Raw genomic sequence first — 24,946 nt, 5'->3', positions numbered from 1 at the left:
AATTCAACATGAAGGAAACGTATGCAAAGATATTGATGGTCTTGATTTGTATAATGAAATTCTGTCATACAAAGTTCTTAACCCAATCACAGACTCAAGCAAAATTTTGGATTCGCCCATAGATATTTTAAATTATATAACAAAGAAAAATTTACAATCCTTGTTTCCAAATCTATTTATAGCCTTGAGAATATTCCTGACCCTTCCAATTTCGGTGGCATCTGGCGAAAGAAATTTTTCAAAGCTAAAGCTCATAAAAAATTATTTAAGAATGTCAATGTGCCAAGAAAATCTATCAGATTTGGAAGTCATTTCAATTGAAAATAAAATTTGTGAAGCCATTGATCACAATGAAATAATAAATGAGCTTGCATCTGTGAAAGCACGACGTATCATGTTGTAATTCCAATATTTGTTATTTAATTATTTTTCACTTGGTATATATGTATTATTTAATAAAGTTTTTTTGCATTGAGAGTATCTCCTTTTCGTTATTGTTTCATGTTATATTGCAGAATGCCTTATTAATTTGCGAATTGAGTATTTTCTTTCTTACTGTTAACTTACATAATAATATTGTTTTAAAATGAGCTTTTTTCTTCATTTAATTTTGAAAATAAAACCTTTTTTTCAAACATGGTTCGTTTTATTTTTCTTTTTACATTCATATCGTATTTTCAATCATATCACAAGAACATGTTATGATATAGGTATCTTAAAAACATAATATGGGGGCGCACAAAAAATCCTGCACGCAGGCGCTCACTACCCTAGGAACGGGCTTGATTGTGTGCCAAATTTGAGATCAAAAGTTATCGAATTATACCTTTTGATCTTGTCAAACACCTTGTCATAAACCCTTGTCATAAACCCTTGTCAAACATTATCAAATCCACAGACAAGTTATTTAGCGATTAGTGATAGAAGTCCGTCAGATCCTGCGTATTCTGTGAATTTAATTTTACTTATATTTATTTATAAAAAAATTATTTCCCTTTCCAAAAAAATTTCTTTCCTTGAATAAGATTGTATCTTAAATGTTATTACACCTCAATTTTTTTGCAACTGCCATCCAAATTGTAATTTACTTTTAAATAAAATAACTTGAATATATTTTATAATATGAATAATAAATTTTATCTTACCTTAAAAGTTTTATAAGAAGACACAACATAGGAAGCACCATCCTCTAGTTCATCCAATCTATATTTTCTGTCACCATCCATTGAAAAAATATATCTAGCACCCCGGGGAAGATCCATACGTAGAGAGAGTTTGTCTAATAACGACTCTAAGCTAACTATGTCTCTGCCAGGTTTAAACCTATAAAATTAATTGAAAAAAAAAATAAAAAAGAGAGAAAAACATATTTGTTTAACGTTAGGTTTACCTATACTTCTTTTATATTATGATATAAATTATTATTTACAATGACTATTAGTTTCAAAATATTGTAAAAAGCTGTAATAATTAAAGCTCGGATTCTAGGCAAAATGCTTTTTTTGCCTATTCTAGTTGTTTTTTGTACATTTTGCCCATTTTCATAAATTACGGCTAGTTGTGCAGTTTTTTTTAAATTGTATGCTACTACCAATAAATTTTTATTCATACTACTATTACTAAAGCTTTCTATGTTAAAATTTTGGGTCAATAATAAAATATGAATGGTTTGTTTATAATAGATTTCCAGAAAAAATTAATGGGAAAATCCCAGTAGTTGGCTGTATACCATCGTTTAAAAAAATATACAGAAGTTAAAACACTTCACCATTGTATTTAGGTATATAAAATAAACAGGTAGTTAAAACTTTTTAAAACTTTTACTAGTGTCGTCAAAATTTATAAAGTAGCAGCATAACATTTTCGATCTAATCAGATCATCTTCAGTGCCTTATGTACTTGAATGAATTTAAAATGTAACAATGAAATTAGTGGATTAACGATGGTATATAGCCAACTACTGGGATTTTCCCATTAATTTTTTCTGGAAATCTATTATAAACACCAACTCTAGTTGGTCTGTGTCGTCTTAACTGACAAGAACCACGTGTTAAAAACCGAGCAGAGAGACATGTAGATCCTCAAGTATTAAATTTATCCATTGTCATCGACCTAGAGTCAACACATAATTTAAGTTTGGAAAGATGTAACCCATATATGGATGTCATAGCCACTAATTTCATTGTTAGCTTCAAGTACATAAGGCACTGAAGATGATCTGATTAGATCGAAAACGTTATGCTGCTACTGTATAAATTTTGACGACACTTGTAAAAGTTTTAAAAAGTTTTAACTACATGTTTATTTTATATACCTAAATACAATGGTGAAGTGTTTTAACTTCTGTATGTTTTTTTATTTCCAGAAAAATATTTCTGATCGAGACGAAGCTTAATAGTCCAAGCAGTAGAGAAAGTTTCTGTAGTTTCGCAGGATTATTAGCAATCAGAACGATGTCGTTGTTGGTCAATGCTAGCGGTATTTTATATTCTTTAGCTCTACTCCTTAGTACATGATTGCTAGTAGAATTATAGGTCTATAGTTTTTGATATTCTCTTTGCTAACTTTCTTATAAATGAGAATTATGTTTGCTGTATTCCAGGGATCTGGCATGCATCCCGATCTTAGCATTTCGATATATATATATATATATATATATATATATATATATATATATATATATATATATATATTTAGATATACCTCTATATATATATATATATATATATATATATACAGTGAAAAGGAGATCATGCTGGGAGATACCCTTTTATCCAAGATGAAGCAAAATAAATAAAACTCGGGTGCTTCGTTAGATGTGCTTTTTAATTAATAGTCTATGCTTTCGTCAATGATTATTGATATCATCAGAGTGAGCTACAAACAAACAAGAGGGACAAACAATGAACGGATGGACACTAAATATAAAATAATAAAACACTTACCCAAATTATAGCAAAAAAATCAGTGACTTGGGTGGAAAACAAAGAAAGACTTAACATATTTTTAGATACATGATGAGAAGTATCCATAGTTCACAATATATTTTTATTAAATTAAGATCGATCTATTTACATAAAAACCTAAACACAAATAAATTGTGCTTGTAAGCTTATTTAGTTATTAATTTATTATGTTAACGATGATATGTTGTAAGTGTATTTTATATTGATGACGATGAAAGTGTTTAGCATACAAACTAGTCCATTTGCCACAATTTTTTAAATGATTAATGTTACATTTAGGAATTCGAACTTGATTTTAACTTTATGTTATTGTTACGAAAGGCCAGTAAGATTTATTTCAGATCGAAAAAGTCCCTTGACGAAAAAGAAGAAATTTAGAATTTAAAATTTAGAATTTTCGAGATGTCATATCAGTTAAGTTTTAAAATTTATAGTCTGTTAAAGTATTTTAAACAAAATCCACAATAAGTTGCTATCAACAAGCCCTCACAAACACTTCGTCTGCCATGTGATCAATTCCTTTTATAACCTAAACATCATAGTTTTTAAATATCAAAGATGTAATTCAAAGTCAATATAAATACATTTAAAGGGTTTTCCGCACATATTTAGTAGCTTCCACGTTTTACCAAAACATTCTGTGATGTAGCTCGATAGGATTTTATAATAATAAACCTTTTATAAACGGATTTTTTTTTAGTAAACTAGCTGATTTTGCTTAAAGTTATTTTAAACAAGCGTAACATTAGTGACAGCAGTGGGATAAAAGAAAAATAAGTACTTAATTGTTTATGGTTAATAAAGGGTGATTCATTTAGAGGTACTTTTTTCAACAAGAAAAAACAATAAAAAAAATAAATTTTATTTGAAAATATTTATTATCATACAAAAGAACCATTCTTTACAATTACTTAAGATAATTTCTTTTAAATGTTGACCATGACTACGATTAAGTTGGTTCATTCTGAAGTTCCAATTCTCTTTGACTTGTTTCAACATTTCTGGTATTTCACCAATGACTCTAGTAATATTGGCCTCCAATGCCTCAATCGTATCTGGTTTATTCATGTAGACTTTGGACTTTAGGTAGCCCCAAAAGAAAGAGTCTAGAGGTGAGCTTCAATTTCAAGTACCAAATAGTCCGTTATCATGGAACGATAACGGTCTCCATTCACGGTAACATTCTAACCGGCCTCTGTTTTAGAGAAATATGGACCAACGATTCCACAGCCCATAAACCACACCAAACAGTTTGACAACAAGACTCTCACTTGACAACAACTCTTGAACCTCTTTGGGTTGTTCATCGTCCCAAATACGGGCATTTAGTTTATTAACGTACCCATTACAAAATAGACCTCATCTGAAAACTAAATTTTTCTCGAAAACAAAGGATCTTCTGAAAGCTTATCAAGAGCCCATCGACTGAAACGGTGACGACTCGGAAGGTCGGTCGGCTTCAACACATGCGATAATTGAATTTTGTATGCTTTTAAACCAAGATCCTTACGTAAAATACGCTAAGTTGTTAAATATGATAAGCCAAGCTGTTGAGAACGGCGACGAATCGATTCTTCATTATTTTGCATTTCACGACACTTCATTAAATTGCTCTAAGCGCACGAAACACATGCCTTGCACAACTCCCATTTTCAAAATACAACTTAATAATTTCTAGACGCTGTGACGGGCTAAGTCGTTCCATCATGAAATGTCAAACAATACTGAACAGAAGCAAAATGTCAGTTTGACAGTATTCATGCACGATTTCCAATCAAATCCCCACCAAAAAAAGTACCTCTAAATGAATCACCCTTTATAAGATATACTAAATTTGATCAACAAATGGGTACGTGAGGACTCCGCATGGTTTTTCAAAAATGACAAAAAAACCAAGAGAGAAGAGTTGGCAAGAAGAGAAAGCGCAAAATGAAAAGAGTTAGAAAGAAGAGAAAGCAGAAAATGAAAAGCATAGGCAAGAAAAGAAATCAAAAAATGACAAGCGTAGGCAAGAATAGAAAGCGGAAAATGACAAGCGTAGGCAAAAATAGAAAGAGAAAAACTAGAAACGTAGAAAAGTGAAAGAGAAGAGTAGACAAGAAGAGGAAAAGAGGCATAGAAAAGTAAAGGTAGAACTCCTGAATGGTTTATCTTAAATTCACGAAAAATTTCAGTTAGAGGTAAGTCAACTAAATTACTAGTAAAATATACAAATAGGAACAAAACAGAACGATTTTAAAAATAAAATAGAAAAACAACAAAATGATTTAAAATCTAATTTAGAGAGTCAAATAGTTCAGCCAGAAAAAAAAAATTAATACTCAAGCTTTTTATCTAATATTGTTTCAGTAACTATTGTCGAATCTAAATTAATAGCTTCATCACCTTCCATAGTTGACCAATGTACAATTAGAATTAGCAAAATTTTAAAACCACCCACATTCGATGATCAAACTGCATGGGAAACTTAATGTCTTCAATTCGCAGCTGCAGCTAGAGCAAATGGTTCAGGAGTATAATATTTTAAGAAAATAAAGGATCACAACGGCAGATAAGCAACAACTAATTTGATCCCAAATTTTAAAAATACTGCAAAATCTTAAACAAAAAAGTCGAAACGAAAACAGATGTTCTAATTGCGAAATAATGGGACATTTTCAAAACAATTGCAGAAGTCGATCCCAAACAAGGAGAAGGTCAATATCCAGAAGCCATCACATAGTCCTATTAGAAATATCAGTAGAGATAGATCTCTAAGAAATCGATCTTCCACAACTGACCACAGATATGCAAACAATAACCATAGAAACGAATAAAAGTTAACACTAAGTGGCGGGCGTCGACTTTATCTAATAAAAGCCCCAAAATTCGCACTAATACTTTAAATAAAAATTAACAAAATTTACTACTTAAGGGCTACGTTGACAATCAAAAATTCACCTTTATTATTGATACCAATGCAACCAGATCCTTTATTTGAACCGGATTTCTGAATGAAAAACTACAACCCAATAAAACAATCTTAGTTCTTGAAACAGCTTCAGGTCACAGTATTCCAATTGATGGAGAGATATTAGCAACCATACACATTGGTAACACCTGGATAAAATACTCATTTTTTGTAACCGATATTAAAGATGAATGCGTTCTTGGGATGGATAGTATGCAAAATAAATTTATCAAAGACCTTCAAAATAAAATTTTGGTTATTGAAAATGCAGTTGTCCTAAATTTGGAAAAATCAATACCTCAAGTAAAAGTTATAGTAAGTGAGAATAGAGTAATTCCTCAAAATTATGAGAGTATCATCCTGCTGAGACTGAGTCAAAAACATGAAAGGTCTACACTTTAGCGTTGTGGAAAGTGAGGAACCCGTTAGTGACGGAATTTTGATATCCAGATGCCTCGTTATTGTAGGTGAAATAATTCCACTAAGGGTTGCTAATTTATCTAAAAAGCCTTTTAAATTAAAGAAAGAACAACAAATAGTATTATGTCCGCCAGTATAAAAAATCATTAAGTGCGAATTTAAAAAAGAATAAAGCTTTAAGTTATCCAGTTGAGGACAGCCTCTTGAAACAACTAATCAAAGATGTTAATCATTTAACATCTGAAGAATTAGATAAAATTAATAAATTCATTAATGAAAACTACAATATTTTTGAATCTAAGAAATCTACAGGTCGTACTAGTTTAGTTCAACATAGGATTTATACTGCAGATGCAAGACCAATTGTTCAAGCCCCATAGAAATTACAATTTGCTACACAAAAAGAAGTTAAAAACATAATACACGACAAGATAAGTGCCGATATCATAAAAGAAGCTTCGGGCCCCTGGTTTTAACCAGTAGTTAGTAACTAAGAAAGACGGATCTACTCGCTGTATCAGGTACTAAATGGTTTTCGGCCTTAGATTTAAAAAGCGGCTACTGGCAAGTAAAAGCACATCTTGATGATCGAGACAAAACAGATTTTTCAACTCGCAGTGGTCTCGTACAAGTTTCAAGTTTTACCATTTGGTCTTTGTATTGCTTCAGCTACGTTTGAACGTCTGATGTAGATAGTTTTAAGAAGACTTGCCTGGAAAACATGTCTTGTATATCTTGATGATATAATGATTATATCCAAAACCTTTGATGAACATTTGAAAAACTTAAGTAAGGTATTTGACAGATTGAAAAATGCCAATTTAAAGCTTCGTTTTAAGAAACATTTAATGTTTCAAAGAGAGGCGTTTTATTTAGGACATATCGTGTTGGCAGAAGGAATTAAAACTGATTAAAAGAAGATTTCAGTTATTAAAGATTGGCCTACACCAGAAAATAAGGAAATTATAAGTTTTCTTGGACTCTGTTTATATTACCAAAATAAACTAAAGAATTTGGCTGTTCTACTAAGCTCCTTTACCAACTAAGCGAAAACAACATTGGCTTTGACTGGACACCAGATTTTCAAAATGCCTTGGTAGATTTAAAAAACGGCTTACAACCGCACCTATTCTAGCCTATCCACGAGGAGATGGCAAATTTCTTTTGGATTGTGAGGCATCTTAGCATGGTATTGGTGCGGTATTATCACAAGAACAGGAAGACAAAGAAAGAGTTATTACATATTTTAGTAAAATAATAGGAAAGGCTGAAAAGAATTATTGCGTTAACGGAAAAGAGCTCCTGGATATTATAAAAGCTCTAGAATATTTTTATACTTTCCTTTATAATAGAAATTTGATAATTAGAACTGACCACAGCGCTTTGCAGTGGCTAATGAATTTTAAAAAGCTAGGGGGAAAAGTTGCTCGGTGGATAGAGAGACTCCAATAGTATAACTTCGACGTAGTACATTGAAAAAGGCATCTCCATAACAATGCCGATATTCTTTCTAAGCGACCAAGTTTGTGAGCATTCATATAACACGAAATTTTGACGAAACAAGGACGAAATTTTGAATCAGAATTATGGCAAGAAATAATGAAAACCTTGAGTATTAATAATGAAAACTCACATTACGCCTCTTCATCCTCAATCAGACAGACTGATCGAAAGACATAATAGAACTTTGTCAATACCTTTTAATGTTGTCGCTGATAATCAAAAAGATTGGAACACTTTAATTCCTCTATTTGTGTTAGTCTATAGAAGTTGTGAACCTGAATCAACTGGTTATTCTCCATCAATGATGATCATCGAAAGAGTAATGAAGCTTTCTTAAGATCTTATTTTCGGAAGATAACCTCCCTGCAAAAAAAAAAAATTTATACCTGACGTGCATCGAAAATGTGAAAGAAAAATTGGAAAAAGTCTACGAATTTGCATCTAAAAATTTGGAAGGTTCAAAGTGATAAAGCCAAGGCCACGCTCGACTGGTATGATACAGCTACAACTATCAAAAGAGCTGACCCAGTATGTTTATACAATCCTACACGTAAGAAAGGACTTTGTCTGAAACTTCAACGAAACTTTGAAGGTCCTACAGAAAATAAACGATCTAATCTACCTTATCCAGTCTTCCGCTAGAAGTAAACCCAACGTAGTGTATATTGAGAGATTAGCTCCATACTATATCCAAACTCCGAACTATGGAACTGATCCACCTTGTTGGCATCAGTCGGTCCCTGATAGTTCAGTTATTCGAGATGAATAACTATAAAGGAGGGAGAAGTGTTACGAAAGTTATGTGAGATTTATTTCAGATAGGAAAAGTCCCTTGACGAAAAAGAAGAAGTAATGAAGAAGTTTGAGTTTTAAAGTTTATAGTTGTCAGTTTGTTAAAATATTGTAAACAAGTTAGTGTTGTTTAAAGTTATTTTAAACAAGCACAACATTATATATCGGGATGTATATAAGTGATTATATACGAGTTCGTATATTCATTTCGGATTCAGTGACAGTAGGTGGGTTACGTTTACTGGAAGTTGCACATTACTTTTCACCAGATTTGCATAAAATGTAGCTGATTTTTGCATGAAATGTTCTGATTTTATAATCTTTATTCTAGCCTGATGAGCAGGAACAGCACCGTGACTAGTTTTTAATGATAGTTGCTGCTGATCGTTTGGATAAGTTATAATTGCAACATGTGTGGTAATTCTATTAGGGATGGTAACGTAGGAGGAATCTTGTAATAATGTATTAGCCAATATTTTCCAACCATCTTGCTAGTTCAATTTATTTTTTGATTTTAAAATTTTATTAGATCTGTTACTGTGTAAATATATTCTTGTATACGTCTACTATATAAACTCGTTTACTATTTTATCACCTTCACAGTTTATATAGTAATATATATATATATATATATATATATATATATATATATATATATATATATATATATATATATATATATATAGTAAACTTTTAATATATATATATATATATAGGTATATAAGAGTAAGAAAAAAGTAATAAAAATTTTATTACCTTTTATTCCGGTGTGACTTTTAGCCCAAATAACTTTTGTATCTTTGTTTCTTACTTTTTGTTACATGTCTCATAATATATATATATATATATATATATATATATATATATATATATATATATATATATATATATATATATATATATATGAAGAAGTTAAATGTGTCGATAGAAATTAAAGTAAATTGTATACTCACGCTTAATCAAGCCATTAAGAGCGATGCTGGGAATATTTATATTCCACTATGCATCAACAATTTACCCGTATAAATTACTATCTTTCTTGTACTCATTGCGTCGAGTAAGGACGATAAATATACGAAAATGGTTGCGTTTCGATTTAATTCGAGCTTCTTACCACTCCCTGACACGTGTTTCTGGGTCTTCCCGTCATCAGAGAGAGCTTGTAAGAAAACTCAAACTAAACCAAAAAGCACCGACTACTCTGGCAATTATAGAAAAATAATTACCAGAGTATGCTACTAGAGACATCTAGTGATGAAAGATGAAGTTAAATGTGTCGATAGAAATTAAAGTAAATTGTATTACAATTTACTTTAATTTCTATCGACACATTTAACTTCATCTTTCATCACTAGATGTCTCTAGTAGCATACTCTGGTAATTATTTTTCTATAATTGCCAGAGTAGTCGGTGCTTTTTGGTTTAGTTTGAGTTTTCTTACAAGCTCTCTCTGATGACGGGAAGACCCAGAAACACGTGTCAGGGAGTGGTAAGAAGCTCGAATTAAATCGAAACGCAACCATTTTCGTATATATATATATATATATATATATATATATATATATATATATATATATATATATATATATAAAAGTTATTTGGGCAAAAAGTCACACCGGAATAAAAGGTAATACAATTTTTATTACTTTTTTCTTACTCTTATATACCTATATATATATATATTACTATATAAACTACTAACTAGTATAGTAGTCTCAGTATTATCGAGTCCGCTAGATAACTCGTTTTTCTGTTGTTTACAATATTTAGGAGTTCTCTCTCAGTCCTCATTTTTCTCAGCACCTCGTTGTTGGTCACGTGCTCTGTCCACAAAATCTTCAGCCTCCTTCGAAAAACATATTTCAAAGGCTTATATACGCCTCATACTTTCATACTTATAATTCCGAGAGTCCATGTTTCTACTCCGTATAGCAATAAGGAATAAATGAATGTTTTTACAAATTTATATCGGATATCCAACGATAAGATAGAGTTTATTAGGAATGTTTAATACATTCATTAACGTTTACACGTACATTGAGTTATTGCATTTAAATTACTTTGATTTATACCTATTTATCTTTGGTTTGTTCTTAATTTTGTAGCCATAGGATAGGTGGGATTAAATTAATTGTCTTTAAATAACCTAGTTTAAATAAGTGACAGTCTTTGATTTTTCAGTATTTATATTTTAATAACTTTCTGTTGGTTTAGTAGTCGTGTACACTTGATTTTATTGTCATAGAGTATATGGGTTTAAATTATTTTTTTTGGTTTAAGTTTAAGACCCCTTAATATTGTATTTGGGACTCCTTCTTTGCACCCGTAGGGTATTTGGGTTTTAATAACTTCTCATTGTTTTAATATATCGCTTAAAATAATTATTGAGAAAATGGTTCCCTTACATGAGTGAAAAAAATCTAAATCATATATCAAATTCATCCTCAAATCCCCTCCCCCCGACAAAAAAGTTCTGGGGATCAGCCACTGAAAGGTGCAAAAATCTAAATCCTATAATATCAAAATCACCCATAACTCATGACCCCCACTCCCTACAAAAATTTCTGGAGCCGCCACTGAAAGACTGCAGTACGAAGATGAGCTGCAGTTGAAGAGCAAAGTTTTGCCAGAATTAGCGCTAACCTCAATTAATGGAGACAGCACTCAAAGGACAAGAAGATTTGTTGTTAGTTTTTCTCTGGTAAATAACCATTAGTATTAAAATATGATTACAGGTTTAATAAGTTTACGCTTCGGTAATTCAATGGATTTTTTTATCAGTTACAATAGTTAGTTTTTTCGTCCTCTCCAAAATTTTTACTATTCTTTAATTACTAGGTTCACCACATAGTAGCATTAGTTTCACCTAGGAAATTTCAATTTCGATATACTCATTATACTAGTGTTATGTTAATTATTTTTTCTGTGATTTTCGACATATCATCATCATAACTGGTTCGACAATCCATTGTGGATCTTGGCCTGCTTGCAAAGAAGTCGTCTGGATCCACAATATCTGGATCAATGTATAATAGTATCTTCGACGAAATAGACCCTTTTCATTTACATCCCTAAAAATAGTTAGAGGTATTTTCCTCTGAGTAATCTCTCGTAGTTTTGGAATAGAGTCCATGTTTCAACCCAATATATCAAAAACAGTCTTAATAAAGTCTTGTATTTCAGATGCATTTGAAATGGAGAGTTCTGCTTGTTATTGCTATGCGTCTTTTTATTTCTTCTCTTGTCGTATTTGTTGTATTTACTAACGATCCAAAGTATGTGAATTCTTTAACTCATTCAAAAGTATAGTTGTTCGCGTTCAATAACTTTGTAAAACACTTCACGTCATCCCTCATTTTTCCCACTATAAGGATCATCAGCAAATGTGAGAATTTGTGTCGATCCATTAAATATGGTTCCGTTTAATCCAATATTTATTTACCTGGCTGCCTATTTTAAGGCAATATTAAAGGGAGGCACGCTTGCGCGTCTATATGCGTTATTAAAAATTAATGAAAGTAGAGTTTTCTCCTTAAATTTTAATGCACGAGCTGCATTTTGCAATGGTAATTTTGTCTATTTAACTAAGTAAGATGGGATCTCAAAGTCTACCATTGCATTATATAGTGCAGTTCTTTTAACACTCATAGGCTGCTTTAAAGTAGACAAAGATATGGGGTGTATCTATATTATATTCTAGTGTTTTTTCTATAATTTTCACATGTGCATATATTTGGTGTATAGTTGACTTTAAGGCAATGAATCAGCATTGGTAATGTCCAATAATATTGAACTGAGTTTATTAATCTAATTTACTAACTTTACTTTTGGAACTGGAGCTGGAACGGTATGCTGGTATCGGCAACTGGACCCTCGTTTACAACTTCCAGTTGTATAAAAATAACAAGGGACGGTTTTCTCTCCGCACCAGTAACTATACAGATTGCAACAGACTAACACCTGGACTTCGGTGTCTTTAAAGATCTATTCCACTATACACTCTCAACTGAAGTAAGGCTTCCCATACATCTAGGTAGTTAGGTTGGTCACAGGCAGTGTCTTTTGTTACTAGGTAGAAAAGGTAACGTAATGCATCTTGGAGTTTCAAGGCTTTCCCGGCAGCTGGCAATTGGAATTGAAGTTCTGCAACTCGACCTAACTTCCTTCGAAGTACGGGTGCCAACCCTAGTACCTCTTTGATACTGGCCGGGATGGTAAGGGCCAGCAAGTAGTCATCGGGAAGCGCGAGTAGATCTTACTTTTTTTCAGTGGTAACACCATGTCTTGCTTTACCGGTACCCCCATAGGCCCCTATGAATTCCTCAAACGTGAGGTCAGACACATCTTGGACTTGGTTCACTTCCACTTCTTCATCTATGTCGTGTCGCCTTTGAAAGACGCCAGCCGGTTATGGTGTACTATCATCGGCTTTCCCGTCGGAATCTTACTTATTCGGTAGATGACATCGTTGATCTTCTCCATAATGAGGTATGGACCTTCCCAAAAGTGCTGCAACTTGAGAGAACAACCTTTTCGCTTCTTGGAAGAATGGAAGATATTGGTCCCAGTCTCGTTGATTATCGGACACCATCTTTGTCAAATACTTGTCAACTGTCCCATTCATCCATTCTACCATACCATCCGATTGCGGATGATATGCCGTAGTTCTTGTTTTCTTCATGCCTAGTCTATCACATATTTCTTGGAATGGATCGCTTTCGATGTTCCTTCCTTGGTCACTATGGATCTCCAAAGGTACTCCAAATCAGCTGATATATTGTTGGATCAACTTATCTGCAATGGTGGCGGCCTTCTGGTCGGGAAGTGCGTAAATCTCGACCCACTTAGTAAAGTAATCCATTACTACCAATATGTACTTGCCTCCATTTTCACTTTCTGGAAATGGCCCAGCAATGTCCAAAGCTATTCTTTCAAACGGACTTCCAACATTATATTGTCTCATAGGAGCTCTCCTTTTTCGGTAAGGCCAGTTACTCGTAGCACAAATAGTACATTTCTTACAACAGTCCTTTACGTCGTCGGAACTGTTCATCCAATAAAACTGTTTCTGAATTCCCTGAAGGGTATTCTTTACACCGAAATGCCCTCCTGATAGACTGTCGTGTAACTGACGAAGTACTTCGACTATTCTGCTCTTTGGGATCACCAACTGTCTTGTCTTCTCTGAACCGTCATCATTTTCAAATACTCGTTTGGGCAAGCTATCTACGATGATAAATGAGTCCCATTGGGCTCAATATGTCTTGACTACTGAGCATGTGTTTGATATTTCTTGCCAAGGTGGTCGACGGTTTTCCTCTTTCCATTTTCGAATTTTGTATACAACTGGATCTCCCGCTTGTTCTTCCCTTATCTTAGTAGGCGTCCAGTTGTCGTTGACCATCGTTGTTCTTAGCACTGCTGCTTCCTTGGAGTCCGTTTTGTTGCAATGGGAACACTCTACTGGGCATGGCCTTCTAAAAACAGAATCAGCGTTTCTGTGGCTAACTCCGGCCCGGTGCTCAATCTTAAAATCGTATTCTTGGAGTCCTTCGATCCATCTGGCTATCTGACCCTCTGGATTCTTAAACTGCATTAACCACTTAAAGGCGGCATGGTCGGTTCGGATTAAAAACTTCCTTCCATAGAGGTATTGATAGAAGTGCTTTACTGATTTCACTACTGCAAGAAGTTATCTTCTCGTGACGCAGTAATTCCGCTCAGGTTTTGAAAGAACTTTACTAAAATATCCAAGGACTCGTTCCTGCCCTCCTTCAATTTGAGAGCACTCCTCCAATTCCCACATTACTTGCATCTGTATCTAAGATGAACTCTCCTTCTGGCAGTGGATACCCTATAATTGGTGCTGTGATTAAATCACTTTTCAAGGTCTCACAGGCATTTTGGCAGTCTGTATCCCAGCGGTAATCTCTTGCTTCCTCTGTAAGTCACGTTAATAGCCTAGCGATATCTGAAAACTTCTTAATAAACCACCAGTAGTAAGTACACAGTCCAGGTAGTAAGTACATGGTCCAGGTAGTAAGTACATAGTCCAAATGTCGCAGGAGCATTACAGAGTCCAAATGGCATAACGTTGAATTGCCACAATCCAGATCCCGTGGTGAAGGCTGTGTTCTCTTTATCTACTGGGCCCATTTCTACCTGTCAGTATCCAGACTTCAAATACAAAGTAGGAAACAATTTACTTTCAGCTAATGTGTCCAATGTATCGTCGATCTGACGCAGAGGATAACTATCTTTCTTGGTAACGTTGTTCAGCAAACGGTAATCCACACAGAACCTCGTCGTTACGTCTTTTTTCTTAACCAGGACCACCGGAAAGACCCATGGGCTCGTAGAAGGTTCTATCACCCCGTCTTTCTTCATTTCCTGAACAATCGTTTTAGCTTCCTCTCTGTTCGCCTATGGTAATCGTCGAGCTGTTTGATGAATTAGCTTAGCATTACCAGTATCAATTTTATGTTTAACAACGGTAGTTCTTCCCGTCTTTCCTTCTTTCGGTACGAAAGTATCACGATACTGCCAAAGAAATTTCTTTACTTTCCTTTTCTCCATCTGATTTAGAGACTGTCCAGCAACTGCAACCATTTGGTCGAATTTGTAGTCGGAATTATCGGATGTTGTCGTCTGACGGATTATGAATGTCACAGGTATACAAGTTCCTACTTTTGTCTCTTTCTTGATCGTCACTGAGTAGTCATTGACATTAATAAGTCTCACAGGTATTTATTTAGCCGAAGTCACCAATTCCTTTCCAATTATGATTCCTCGGCCAACCTCGTCGTCATGGTTCCAAGGCTTCATCATAACAGGTGTCCCTTCGTCCACAATTCCCTATAACCGCGCTACTATGATCGTTTTACTTCTCGCAGACACGACTGTATCTCCTTTAACTGCTGCTTGCACAGTGTTGTCATCATGTGGATGAAGAAATACCTCCTAGTTACCAACTTTGATTACCTTATTCTTAAAATCCAATTGGAATCCATGCATATTCATTATATCCATTCCTAATATAACATCCTCTTCGATGTCAGCAACTATAACAGTATGGACGAACTTTTCTGCTCCAATTCTTAATTGTACCTGGATTTCTCCATGAATGTTGGCATTTTCACCTGTAGTGGTCCGAAGTCGCAACCTCGTTGGTAACAGTTTCTTACGGCTGTTTATAACTATCGGGCGTATAATGGTTCTGGTCGTTCCGGTATCCACCAACAACGTATGCCTTTTACCATTTATTTCCCCATCTACATATACACTATCTTCACGACATTTCAAAGAAGTAGTATGAGAGGGTCTTTGAAAAAGTTCCGGGTCGAAGCTGCCCCCTAAGGTCGACCCGTTCTAGTTTTCCTGATGGTGAGTTTCTTGATTTGCGTAGTACCTAGGGTGCTTACATGAACTTCGTACGTGTCTTATTTCGCCATAATTCCAGCATCTTATGGTCTTCGTTTTCTTACCCTCCAGTGGCCTGCGTAGCTGACTCGTATTCGAGGGCGGCAAATAAGGCATCAACCAGCGTCTTGTGACGAGCTAATCGCAGTGTTCTCTGTATTTCATAATCACGAAGACCATCAATAAATGTTTGAACGGCCAATTGTTCCATCATGTCTTCGGGAGCTGTTGGATGAGCATACCGTACTAATCTGGCAATATTTACCTCATATTCTTGAACTGCCTCATCTCTCTTTTGTCTTCGATTTTTAAGCTGCGACTGATATACATACTCCAATTGTTCGTTGCCATATCGCATATTTAACCTCTTCTTCAGTTGTTCGAAATCATGTGTCTCCTCTACGGCTATGGTCTGAAGCTCATCTAAGGCATCTCCTTAAATAGCGATAGTCAGGTTTACAGCCTTTTCTTTTTCAGACCATCCATTCGCTCTTGCAGCTGATTCGAACTGTTTCATGTAGTTGTTCCATGACGATTTTTCGTCGAAAGTTGGGACTTTAACATGAACAGAACCTCCTTCTTAAAGTGCCCTCTCCTCAATGGAGGTTGGCTAGTACAATTTTAAAATCTTCTCTATCTTCAGCTGTTCTTATTAGCTGTTCAAAATTTAGCCCTGTCCATTGTCGGATGTTTCTGAGCCACGATAGTCTTTTCCTTCCTAGGCCTCTCTTTCCCTCGATTTTTCCTTTCACTATAAGTTGGGCATATTGGTACTTATTATTTCTCAGTATGTGGCCTAGGTATGATGTTTTTCTAACTTTTACTGTGTTAAAAAGTTCTCTTTCCTTGTCTATTCTATGCAGTCCATGAAATTTTGAACATTCTCCCGTAGATCCACATTTCAAAGGCCTCCAATTTATTTACGATTGATGTTTTTAGGGTCCACGTTTCAACTGCATATAGAAGAGTCTACCAGACGTAGCATTTTGATAAACGTAGTCGAATTTCGAGTTTTATTCGAGAATCACAAAGCAGTTTTTTTATTTTTTCGAAAGATTTTCTGGCCTGTTCTATTCTCGATCTTATTTCTAGATCAGGATTTAGGCTGCTATCGATCCAACATCCCAGGTACTTAAATCTATTGACCTGTTCTAAAATGTGCCCATTTATTGTGCAAGGTTGAGGTACGTTTTGGTTTTTTCGGATCAGGAACAGAACCTCCACTTCCTTCAAATTTCGGCCGTGTTTCCAACTTACATATCGTCTCGTCTTCTTTTGTCTCTACTGTAATTATATTGTTTCCTCCCTCTGCTGGCCCTGTTTCCCCCATCTTCCTCCCCCTCTTTCATCTTTTCTTCGAAGGCCGACATATCGGCAGCAACTTGGTTTTTTAACGAAGATATTCTATCGTCGAGGGCAGACTTGCTTTCCAGAGAAGAAATCTCGTTAGAAACTTTATTTTCTAATGAAACGATGTCGCCGGAAACTTTGAAATATCGCCAGAAACTTTGTTCTCTAATGATGCGATGTCGCTGGAAACTTTCGAAATATCGCCAGAAACTTTGTTCTCTAATTTCGAAATCGACGAAATGACAGCATCATGTTTGGCTTCAAATATGTAATTATTTCGTTTGTCTTCAATATAGTAATTATATTATTAATTGTAAATATTAAGTACTTTATTTGATCTTCTTCATTTCTTTTTGTTTCTTGCAGAGAACATATTTTTATTTTGTTCTCGCTTAGTGTTTTTCGTATTTCTTGATCTTTGTTACTGAATAAGTGTATTGTTTCTTTTAAACGAATAGTAGTATATTGTAGCGAAATTAAATAAAACGAGCGGTTCGAATTTATATACATATATTTATTTATAACTTTACAGTTCGGTAGTATCTTAATAACTAACTCTACTTATAACATTGTTACCTATATATACTACAGTTACTAGGTTCGAGAATATTCTGGCGTTGTCCCACCTCTAATTCGCCTACGTGACCGGTTATTCTCTTTCGCACTCGATACGCCTCGAAGTTTCGAGAAGGGTATTAGAGATGCAATGCAACCGTTACCTGGGCCATGCCGAGAGTGTGTTCGTAACACTGCTCCCCTCTTAAATCTGATCATCCCGATCAGCAACTCTATACGTAGGCACAGGATGGCGGAATCTACAGGACTCTCCAGCTCTGCATGCACCCTTTAGAAAGAAATAACAGTCTACTGACTTTGAAGGATACGATCTCATCGGGTTAATGCAACACACAGTAATTCGTACGCCGGTTTCTCGGAAGATTACTTCAAGCATGCTTCTGACAATCTCCCAGTCCAGATTATCTAGTGCATGGCCTATCTTGGGTAAGGCCAAATTCTTGATGTCGTAATTGCACACAATTTTCTTCAAATTAGTTAGAGCACGCCATATATCCTCGTAGCTTGCCCTGTCTGTATAAGACTTCCTGGTCACCATATACAGCAAAGATCGAGAACCATCTTCTAATCTCAGTACTCTTCCAACTTTAGGCTGCTGGTTTTTAACTCGTCCAAACGACCGAATTTCTTATAAAATACGGATGAGATTCCTTTAGTCATCTCAAGATCTTGGGCAACACAGTGGGCTAGAGAGACGTTATGCGGAACACTAAAAAGATCCTGTTGAACTTCTGTGGTCACGCCGAATCTAGCACTCTTTCTCTCTGCGTAATTTGACATAAATTCATTAAAGCTTGGTCGCCGGTCATCTTTGATCTCATGTGGAAGGGTTCGTGCTTCTTCTGTTTCATTTGAGCCAGCATATGGTGCAAGACGATTTATGTGAACTACTTTTGGTTTACCTTTCGGCAACTTCTTAATTCGGTATATTACGTCATTTATTTTCTTTTTAATTTCATATGGACCTTCCCATTGTCTTTGCAGTTTGGGAGACAAGCCTCGACGACGTTGTGGATTATAAAGCCAACCAAGATCACCTACTTCATAGCTTTCACTCTTGCATCGAGAATCATATTGATCTTTCATTCTGTCACTGGCTATCTGGATGTGTTGTCGGGTAAGTTCATGAATGTTGTTCATTCTTAACTTCAGGCGGTCGACATAATCTTCGCTTGCAACATGTTCTTCGGAAGGTCTGCAGCCAAACTCTAGGTCGCAGGGTAAACGAACTTCACGACCTAACATCAGGCAGGTTGGAGTCTGTCCTGTAGTTTCATTCACGGCCGAGCGGTAGGCCATTAGGAATAAATGAATGTGCTGGTCCCAATCTCTTTGATGTTCTGATACAAATTTGGACAGGTGTTTACCCATTGTTCGGTTCATTCTCTCGACCATTCCATCTGATTGAGGATGCAGGGGTGTCGTTCTGGTCTTATTGACACCAATCAATTTACAAACGTTTTGGAAAAGGGTTGACGCGAAGTTTCGCCCTTGGTCGGAGTGGATCTCCAAAGGAACACCAAATCGGCTAAAGAATTCTTTAACAAGTACCTCTGCAACGGTAGCAGCTTCTTGATTTGGTATCGCATAGGCCTCAGTCCATTTCGTAAAATAATCCATGGCTACCAGGATATATTTATTTCCATCATTTGTCTCTGGAAGTGGACGCTACTCTTTCCATAGGACTACCAACATTGTACTGTCTCATGGGTGCCCTCTTTTTACCAGCTGGACCATTACTGGTTGCACACAGTTCACATTTCCGGCACCATCTTCTTACATCATCTTTACAGTTCACCCAATAGAACCGTTCTCGAACCTTTTGCAGAGTCTTCGTGATACCAAAGTGTCCACCTGATGCACCGTCATGCAACTGACGTAATACTTCTGACACTTTACTTTTAGGTACAATCAACTGAAGCTTAGTTTCTGTACCATCATCGTTCTCAAAGGTTCTATACAGAAGATCATCTTTCAGCACTAGACAATTCCATTGGCTCCAGTAACATTTGACTTCTGGACTACATGCACTAATGTGTTGCCAAGAAGGTCTTTCACTTCGACGCATCCAATCCAATACTCTTTTTATACATGGATCATCTGCTTGAGCGTCTTGTAGCTGTTGAGGCTGCCATTGATCATTAATGACGGTGGTTCGTCTCACGAGGCAAAGTCGTTCTTCTAATTTAAGACAGTGATTACAATTTGCACTGCACGGCCGTCTCGAAAGGGCATTAGCATTTAAATGAACTCTGCCAGCCCTGTGTTCGATCTCGTAATCATATTCTTGTAATCGTTCTAACCATCTTGCCATCTGGCCCTCTGGATTACGAAATTGTAGGAGCCATTTTAGAGCAGCGTGATCCGTGCGAAGAAGAAACTTTCTGCCATACAAGTATTTATGGAAATGCTCACAAGCCTTCACTACGCCTAGCAATTCTCTCCTGGTAACGCAATAGTTTCTTTCTGGTTTTGACAAGACTTTGCTAACGTAAGCGATGACTTTCTCCTGCCCATCTTGGATTTGGGAAAGAACAGCTCCTATTGCACTGTTGCTTGCATCGGTGTCCAACACAAATTTTCCTGCCTGTCTAGGGTAGCTTAAAATCGGTGCGCTGATCAGAGCCATTTGTAAGTGTTCGAAAGCTCTTTGACAATCTTCGCTCCATGTATATTCTTTGCCTTCTTCTGTCAACTTTGTTAATGGCTTGGAGATGTTGGCAAATCCTTTGACAAAACGTCGGTAATATGTACATAGGCCAAGAAAACTTCTAATTTCGTGTTTATCTCTTGGTACTGGCCAATCCTTAATTGCTGCAAGTTTTTCAGGATCAGCTGTTACACCATTACTTGCTACAATATGTACCAAGTACTTCACTTCTCGTCGAAACAAGAGACATTTCTTCGGACTCAACTTCAGATTCGCTGCCCGCAATCGTTGAAATACTTCTGTTAGATTATTGGCATGTTCATCGAAGGATCTTCCAACTACAATTACATCATCCAAATAAACCAGGCATGTTTTCCATGTTAGACCTCTTAAAACTGCATCCATTAATCTTTCAAATGTGGCCGGGGCATTACATAAACCAAAGGGCATAACTGTGAACTGCCAAAGCCCTGATCCTATCGAGAATGCGGTTTTTTCACGATCGGCTGGCTCCATGTCTACTTGCCAATATCCACTTTTCAGATCGAGTGTGGAGAACCAACGAGAACCAGAAAGTGTATCCAAAGTATCGTCTATTCTGGGCAAAGGATAACTATCTTTTTTAGTTACTGCATTGAGCTGTCGGTAGTCAATACAAAAACGTGTTGAACCATCTTTCTTCTTTACTAGGACTACTGGTGATGTCCATGGACTGTTTGATGGTTCAATTACCCCTTGTTTGTTCATATCTTTGATGATGTCTTCGGCTTCATCTCTTTTCGCAAATGGAAGTCGTCTAGGTTGTTGTCTGATTGCCTGAGCGTCTCCGGTATTAATTTTATGCTTTACTATGCTTGTTTTGCCATTATCCTTCTTATCCATGGCAAAAACATCTTGAAATTCTATAAGCATAGACTTCACTTTTTTAGTTCGTTCATCATCAAGATCTTGGCACGTTTTAATCATCGTCTCAACAAGCTCCTTTGGATACTTAGATTTCGACGGTTTCTCATTAGTATTCATGGAACAAATCGAAGCCACGGGAACAGACTGTCCGATCAAAGTTCTTTTACTTAACTTAATAGCAGTTCCCTTTAAATTCATAACTCTTACAGGAACGACATCTCGAATTCTCACCAAAGCTTTTGCCGTTAGGAACTCGGCATTATTCACATCTTCGACCATCCTTAAACTTCCCTCTCGGCAGTAACCATCAGGTCTGGTCATCAAAATTTTCTCACTATTACCGGGTATTGTTACGTCACAAGTAGTTATTAAGCTGATAACATCTTCTTTGTCTTCATGAAACGGCAATTCTTCACCACTGATCTCGAGAACTCCATGTTTGACATTCAATACAGCCCCAACTTTCCTTAGTAAATCCATCCCCAATATGAACTCATCGGAGATCTCTGCAATTAATACTGTATGTTTCACTGTGGTCTGGCCAATGGATACTGACATATTAGCCTCGCCATATCTATTAATTATCTCACCAGTTGCTGTTCTAAGCTTTACTGTTGCAGGCAATAATTTAATATGGCCTCGTACTACTTCTGGCCGTGCAATAGTTCTCGTTGCACCTGTATCTACCAAAAACGATCTACATTTATTATTGATACGACCCTCTATGTACAAGCTATGAATTCCACCTGAGGACGTAATGTTCACAGTTACTATGGGGGCTGTGTTTCTCGAGGTCGGCAGTTGCCCCTTGTTGTCGACCCGTTCTAGTTTTCCGACTGTTGTATTATTTTCTTGCAATTACGGCGAATATGACCTACGTCACCGCAATTCCAACATCTGGGCTCGCGTCTCTTCGGCATCGTGTTACGACTACTTTTCGTACCATTTCTTCCAGGCGTTCATCGTTTGGTTCGTCGCCTTCTTCAATGGTTCTTACTCGATGACTCAGTGAAGTTTGACTAGCTGTTTCATGTTCCAAGGCAATAGCGAGCGCTTCATCTAGAAGTTTCGGTCTTGCTAGTCGTAAAGCTTTCTGTAATTCACTTTCTTTTAACCCATTGACGAAGGTATCTACAGCAATTTCTTCTAAAATGTTGTCTGGTACCTCCGGATAAGCCAACCGCACTATACGAGCAACATCTGCTTCAAACTCTTGCAAATTTTCACTTGCTCGTTGAATTCTACTTCTTAGTTGCGCCTTGTAGACTTGTTGTAGATGGGCATCTCCGTAACGTTTGTCTAGTCGAGTGAACAAGGTCTGGTAACATTTTTCTTGACCCTTAGGAATCGATCTTAGGATATCTGCAGCATCACCTCGTAAAGCAGCAGTCAAGGAAACAGCTTTTTCTTGTTCTGTCCAATGATTGGCTGTCGCAATAGCTTCAAATTGTCTAAGGTATATGGACCAAGAAGACTTTCCATCAAATGGTGGCAATTTGAATCTCATATTATGTGTCGTTTCGTCTCTGGGTAATTCTTCTTTCACTACCGGATCTAAGGCTATTGTATTAACTGGTGGTAGTACTTTTGTGTTAGTTATCATGGTCTCTAAATGCTTGATCTTCTCTTCTACGTCTTCTATCTTGTCGTTTACATTTTTCTGTATTTTATCAAATGTTTTAGAAACTTCTTCAAATTTTTCATTGTTCTTTTTAGAAGTTTCTTCCATCATTTCAGAAACATTTTCAAATTTCTCGTCGAATCTTCGAGATACATTTTCGAATTTCTCATCGAATCTTTTGGAAACGTTCTTTAATTTATCATCATTTTTTTTTAGAAGTTTTTTTAATTTTTTTAGAAGTTTCTTCTATCATTTGAGACGTTTCATCGAATCTTTTGGAAACAGTCTCGAATTTATCATCAGTTTTTTTAGAAGTTTCTTCTATCATTTGCGACGTTTCATCGAATCTTTTGGAAACATTCTCGAATTTTCCATCAATTATTTTAGTTAAAACGGCTTCGTCTGCTGACTGGAACTGGAATGTCTCTGGGTCTTCTCCATTCTTGTTGAGAACAGTCTTCAGTCGTTCTTGGAGTGTCTTCTTGGACCCACTGCAGTCTTCATCGCGTTCTTCTAGCTGCTCACGCAACTGTTTTACTGAAAGTTCTACTAGCAGCATCTTTGGTCAGGCACACACGTACTTTTTAAATGTTCTTTTATATAAAGATCACTACGCGGATGTTCCCGACGAATAATACTTTTCAAGTTCAAAAGTCTTTTTCAAAAGTCACTGCTGAATTTATTTGCAAATCTCACACCGTAACACCACTGTAGCGAGATTAAATAAAACGAGCGGTTCGAATTTATATACATATATTTATTTATAACTTTACAGTTCGGTAGTATCTTAATAACTAACTCTACTTCTAACATTGTTACCTATATATACTACAGTTACTAGGTTCGAGAATATTCTGGCGTTGTCCCACCTCTAATTCGCCTACGTGACCGATTATTCTCTTTCGCACTCGATACGCCTCGAAGTTTCGAGAAGGGTATTAGAGATGCAATGCAACCGTTACCTGGGCCATGCCGAGAGTATGTTCGTAACAATATATTTCTTTTTCCAATTGGTAAGTTCTGTGTTGTTGTTTGTGATGCGTAACTCCATCCAATTCTGAGATAGATTTTCAATACTGTAAGCGGGTTCTATTTTTAACTTAGGGTGTTAACCTAAATCTTTCTTATTTGTCTAGGCTTAGAGTCCTCAACCTAAACTTTCACCTACTTATTCAATACACTGTTAATTCAAACCGCAAAAAGAGATAGCAAAGACGTGATATTAGAATAGCTGTGTTGAAATAATATATTAAGTTACAATTCTCCATAAATCCTTAATTTTTCCACAAGCAAACTGAATTCCTGTAGTTGGCTGTATACCATGTATCACAAAAAAAAATTATTTAAAAAATTACCTTAAGTATAAAAGGTATATTAATATAAAAACCTTATCGGGCTACATCACAGAACGTTTTCGAAATAACTATTCCATTATTAGTGCTATTATAAAATAAGTATTACCACTTCCATTAAAGCAAACGTGAAAGTTATAATTTTGACACATACCTCCGGTTACATTGACTGCTTTGTTTAGACTTCCATTATAATATGTCATTTTCATCAGTTGCTATCAACAAGTCGTAATAGATTACTTGTGAACAGTGGAGTCCTCCGTTATCATGTGACTAATTCCATTTATAACTTAAACATCCTAGTTTTTCAATATCAAAGATGTAATTAAAAGTTAAACTAACTACATTTAAAGGGTTGTTATCCATATATTTAGTGGCTTCAAACATGCAAATCCAGAAGTATTAAACCACATTTTTGTAATAACTTTGGTCAAAATTTTA

The 24,946-nt window shown here is 35.7% G+C and overlaps 1 protein-coding gene across 2 annotated transcripts in view; it reads right to left on the bottom strand.

Annotated features, from left to right (window-relative positions):
• The window catches only part of DCX-EMAP (Doublecortin-domain-containing echinoderm-microtubule-associated protein), a 1,094,074-nt gene that overhangs the window by 957,121 nt on the left and 112,007 nt on the right, over nt 1-24,946 (bottom strand). For both annotated transcript variants that reach the window (XM_072521390.1, XM_072521389.1), the window contains exon 4: nt 1,146-1,323. In XM_072521390.1, coding sequence (XP_072377491.1) covers nt 1,146-1,323 — 178 coding nt within the window. The remainder of the gene's footprint in view (nt 1-1,145; nt 1,324-24,946) is intronic.

Source organism: Diabrotica undecimpunctata, chromosome 2 (genome assembly GCF_040954645.1).
Source record: "Diabrotica undecimpunctata isolate CICGRU chromosome 2, icDiaUnde3, whole genome shotgun sequence".
NCBI classification, from domain to species: Eukaryota; Metazoa; Arthropoda; class Insecta; order Coleoptera; family Chrysomelidae; genus Diabrotica; species Diabrotica undecimpunctata.
The sequence above is the reverse complement of the archived record's forward strand: the minus strand, read 5'-3'. Positions and strand labels throughout refer to the sequence as shown.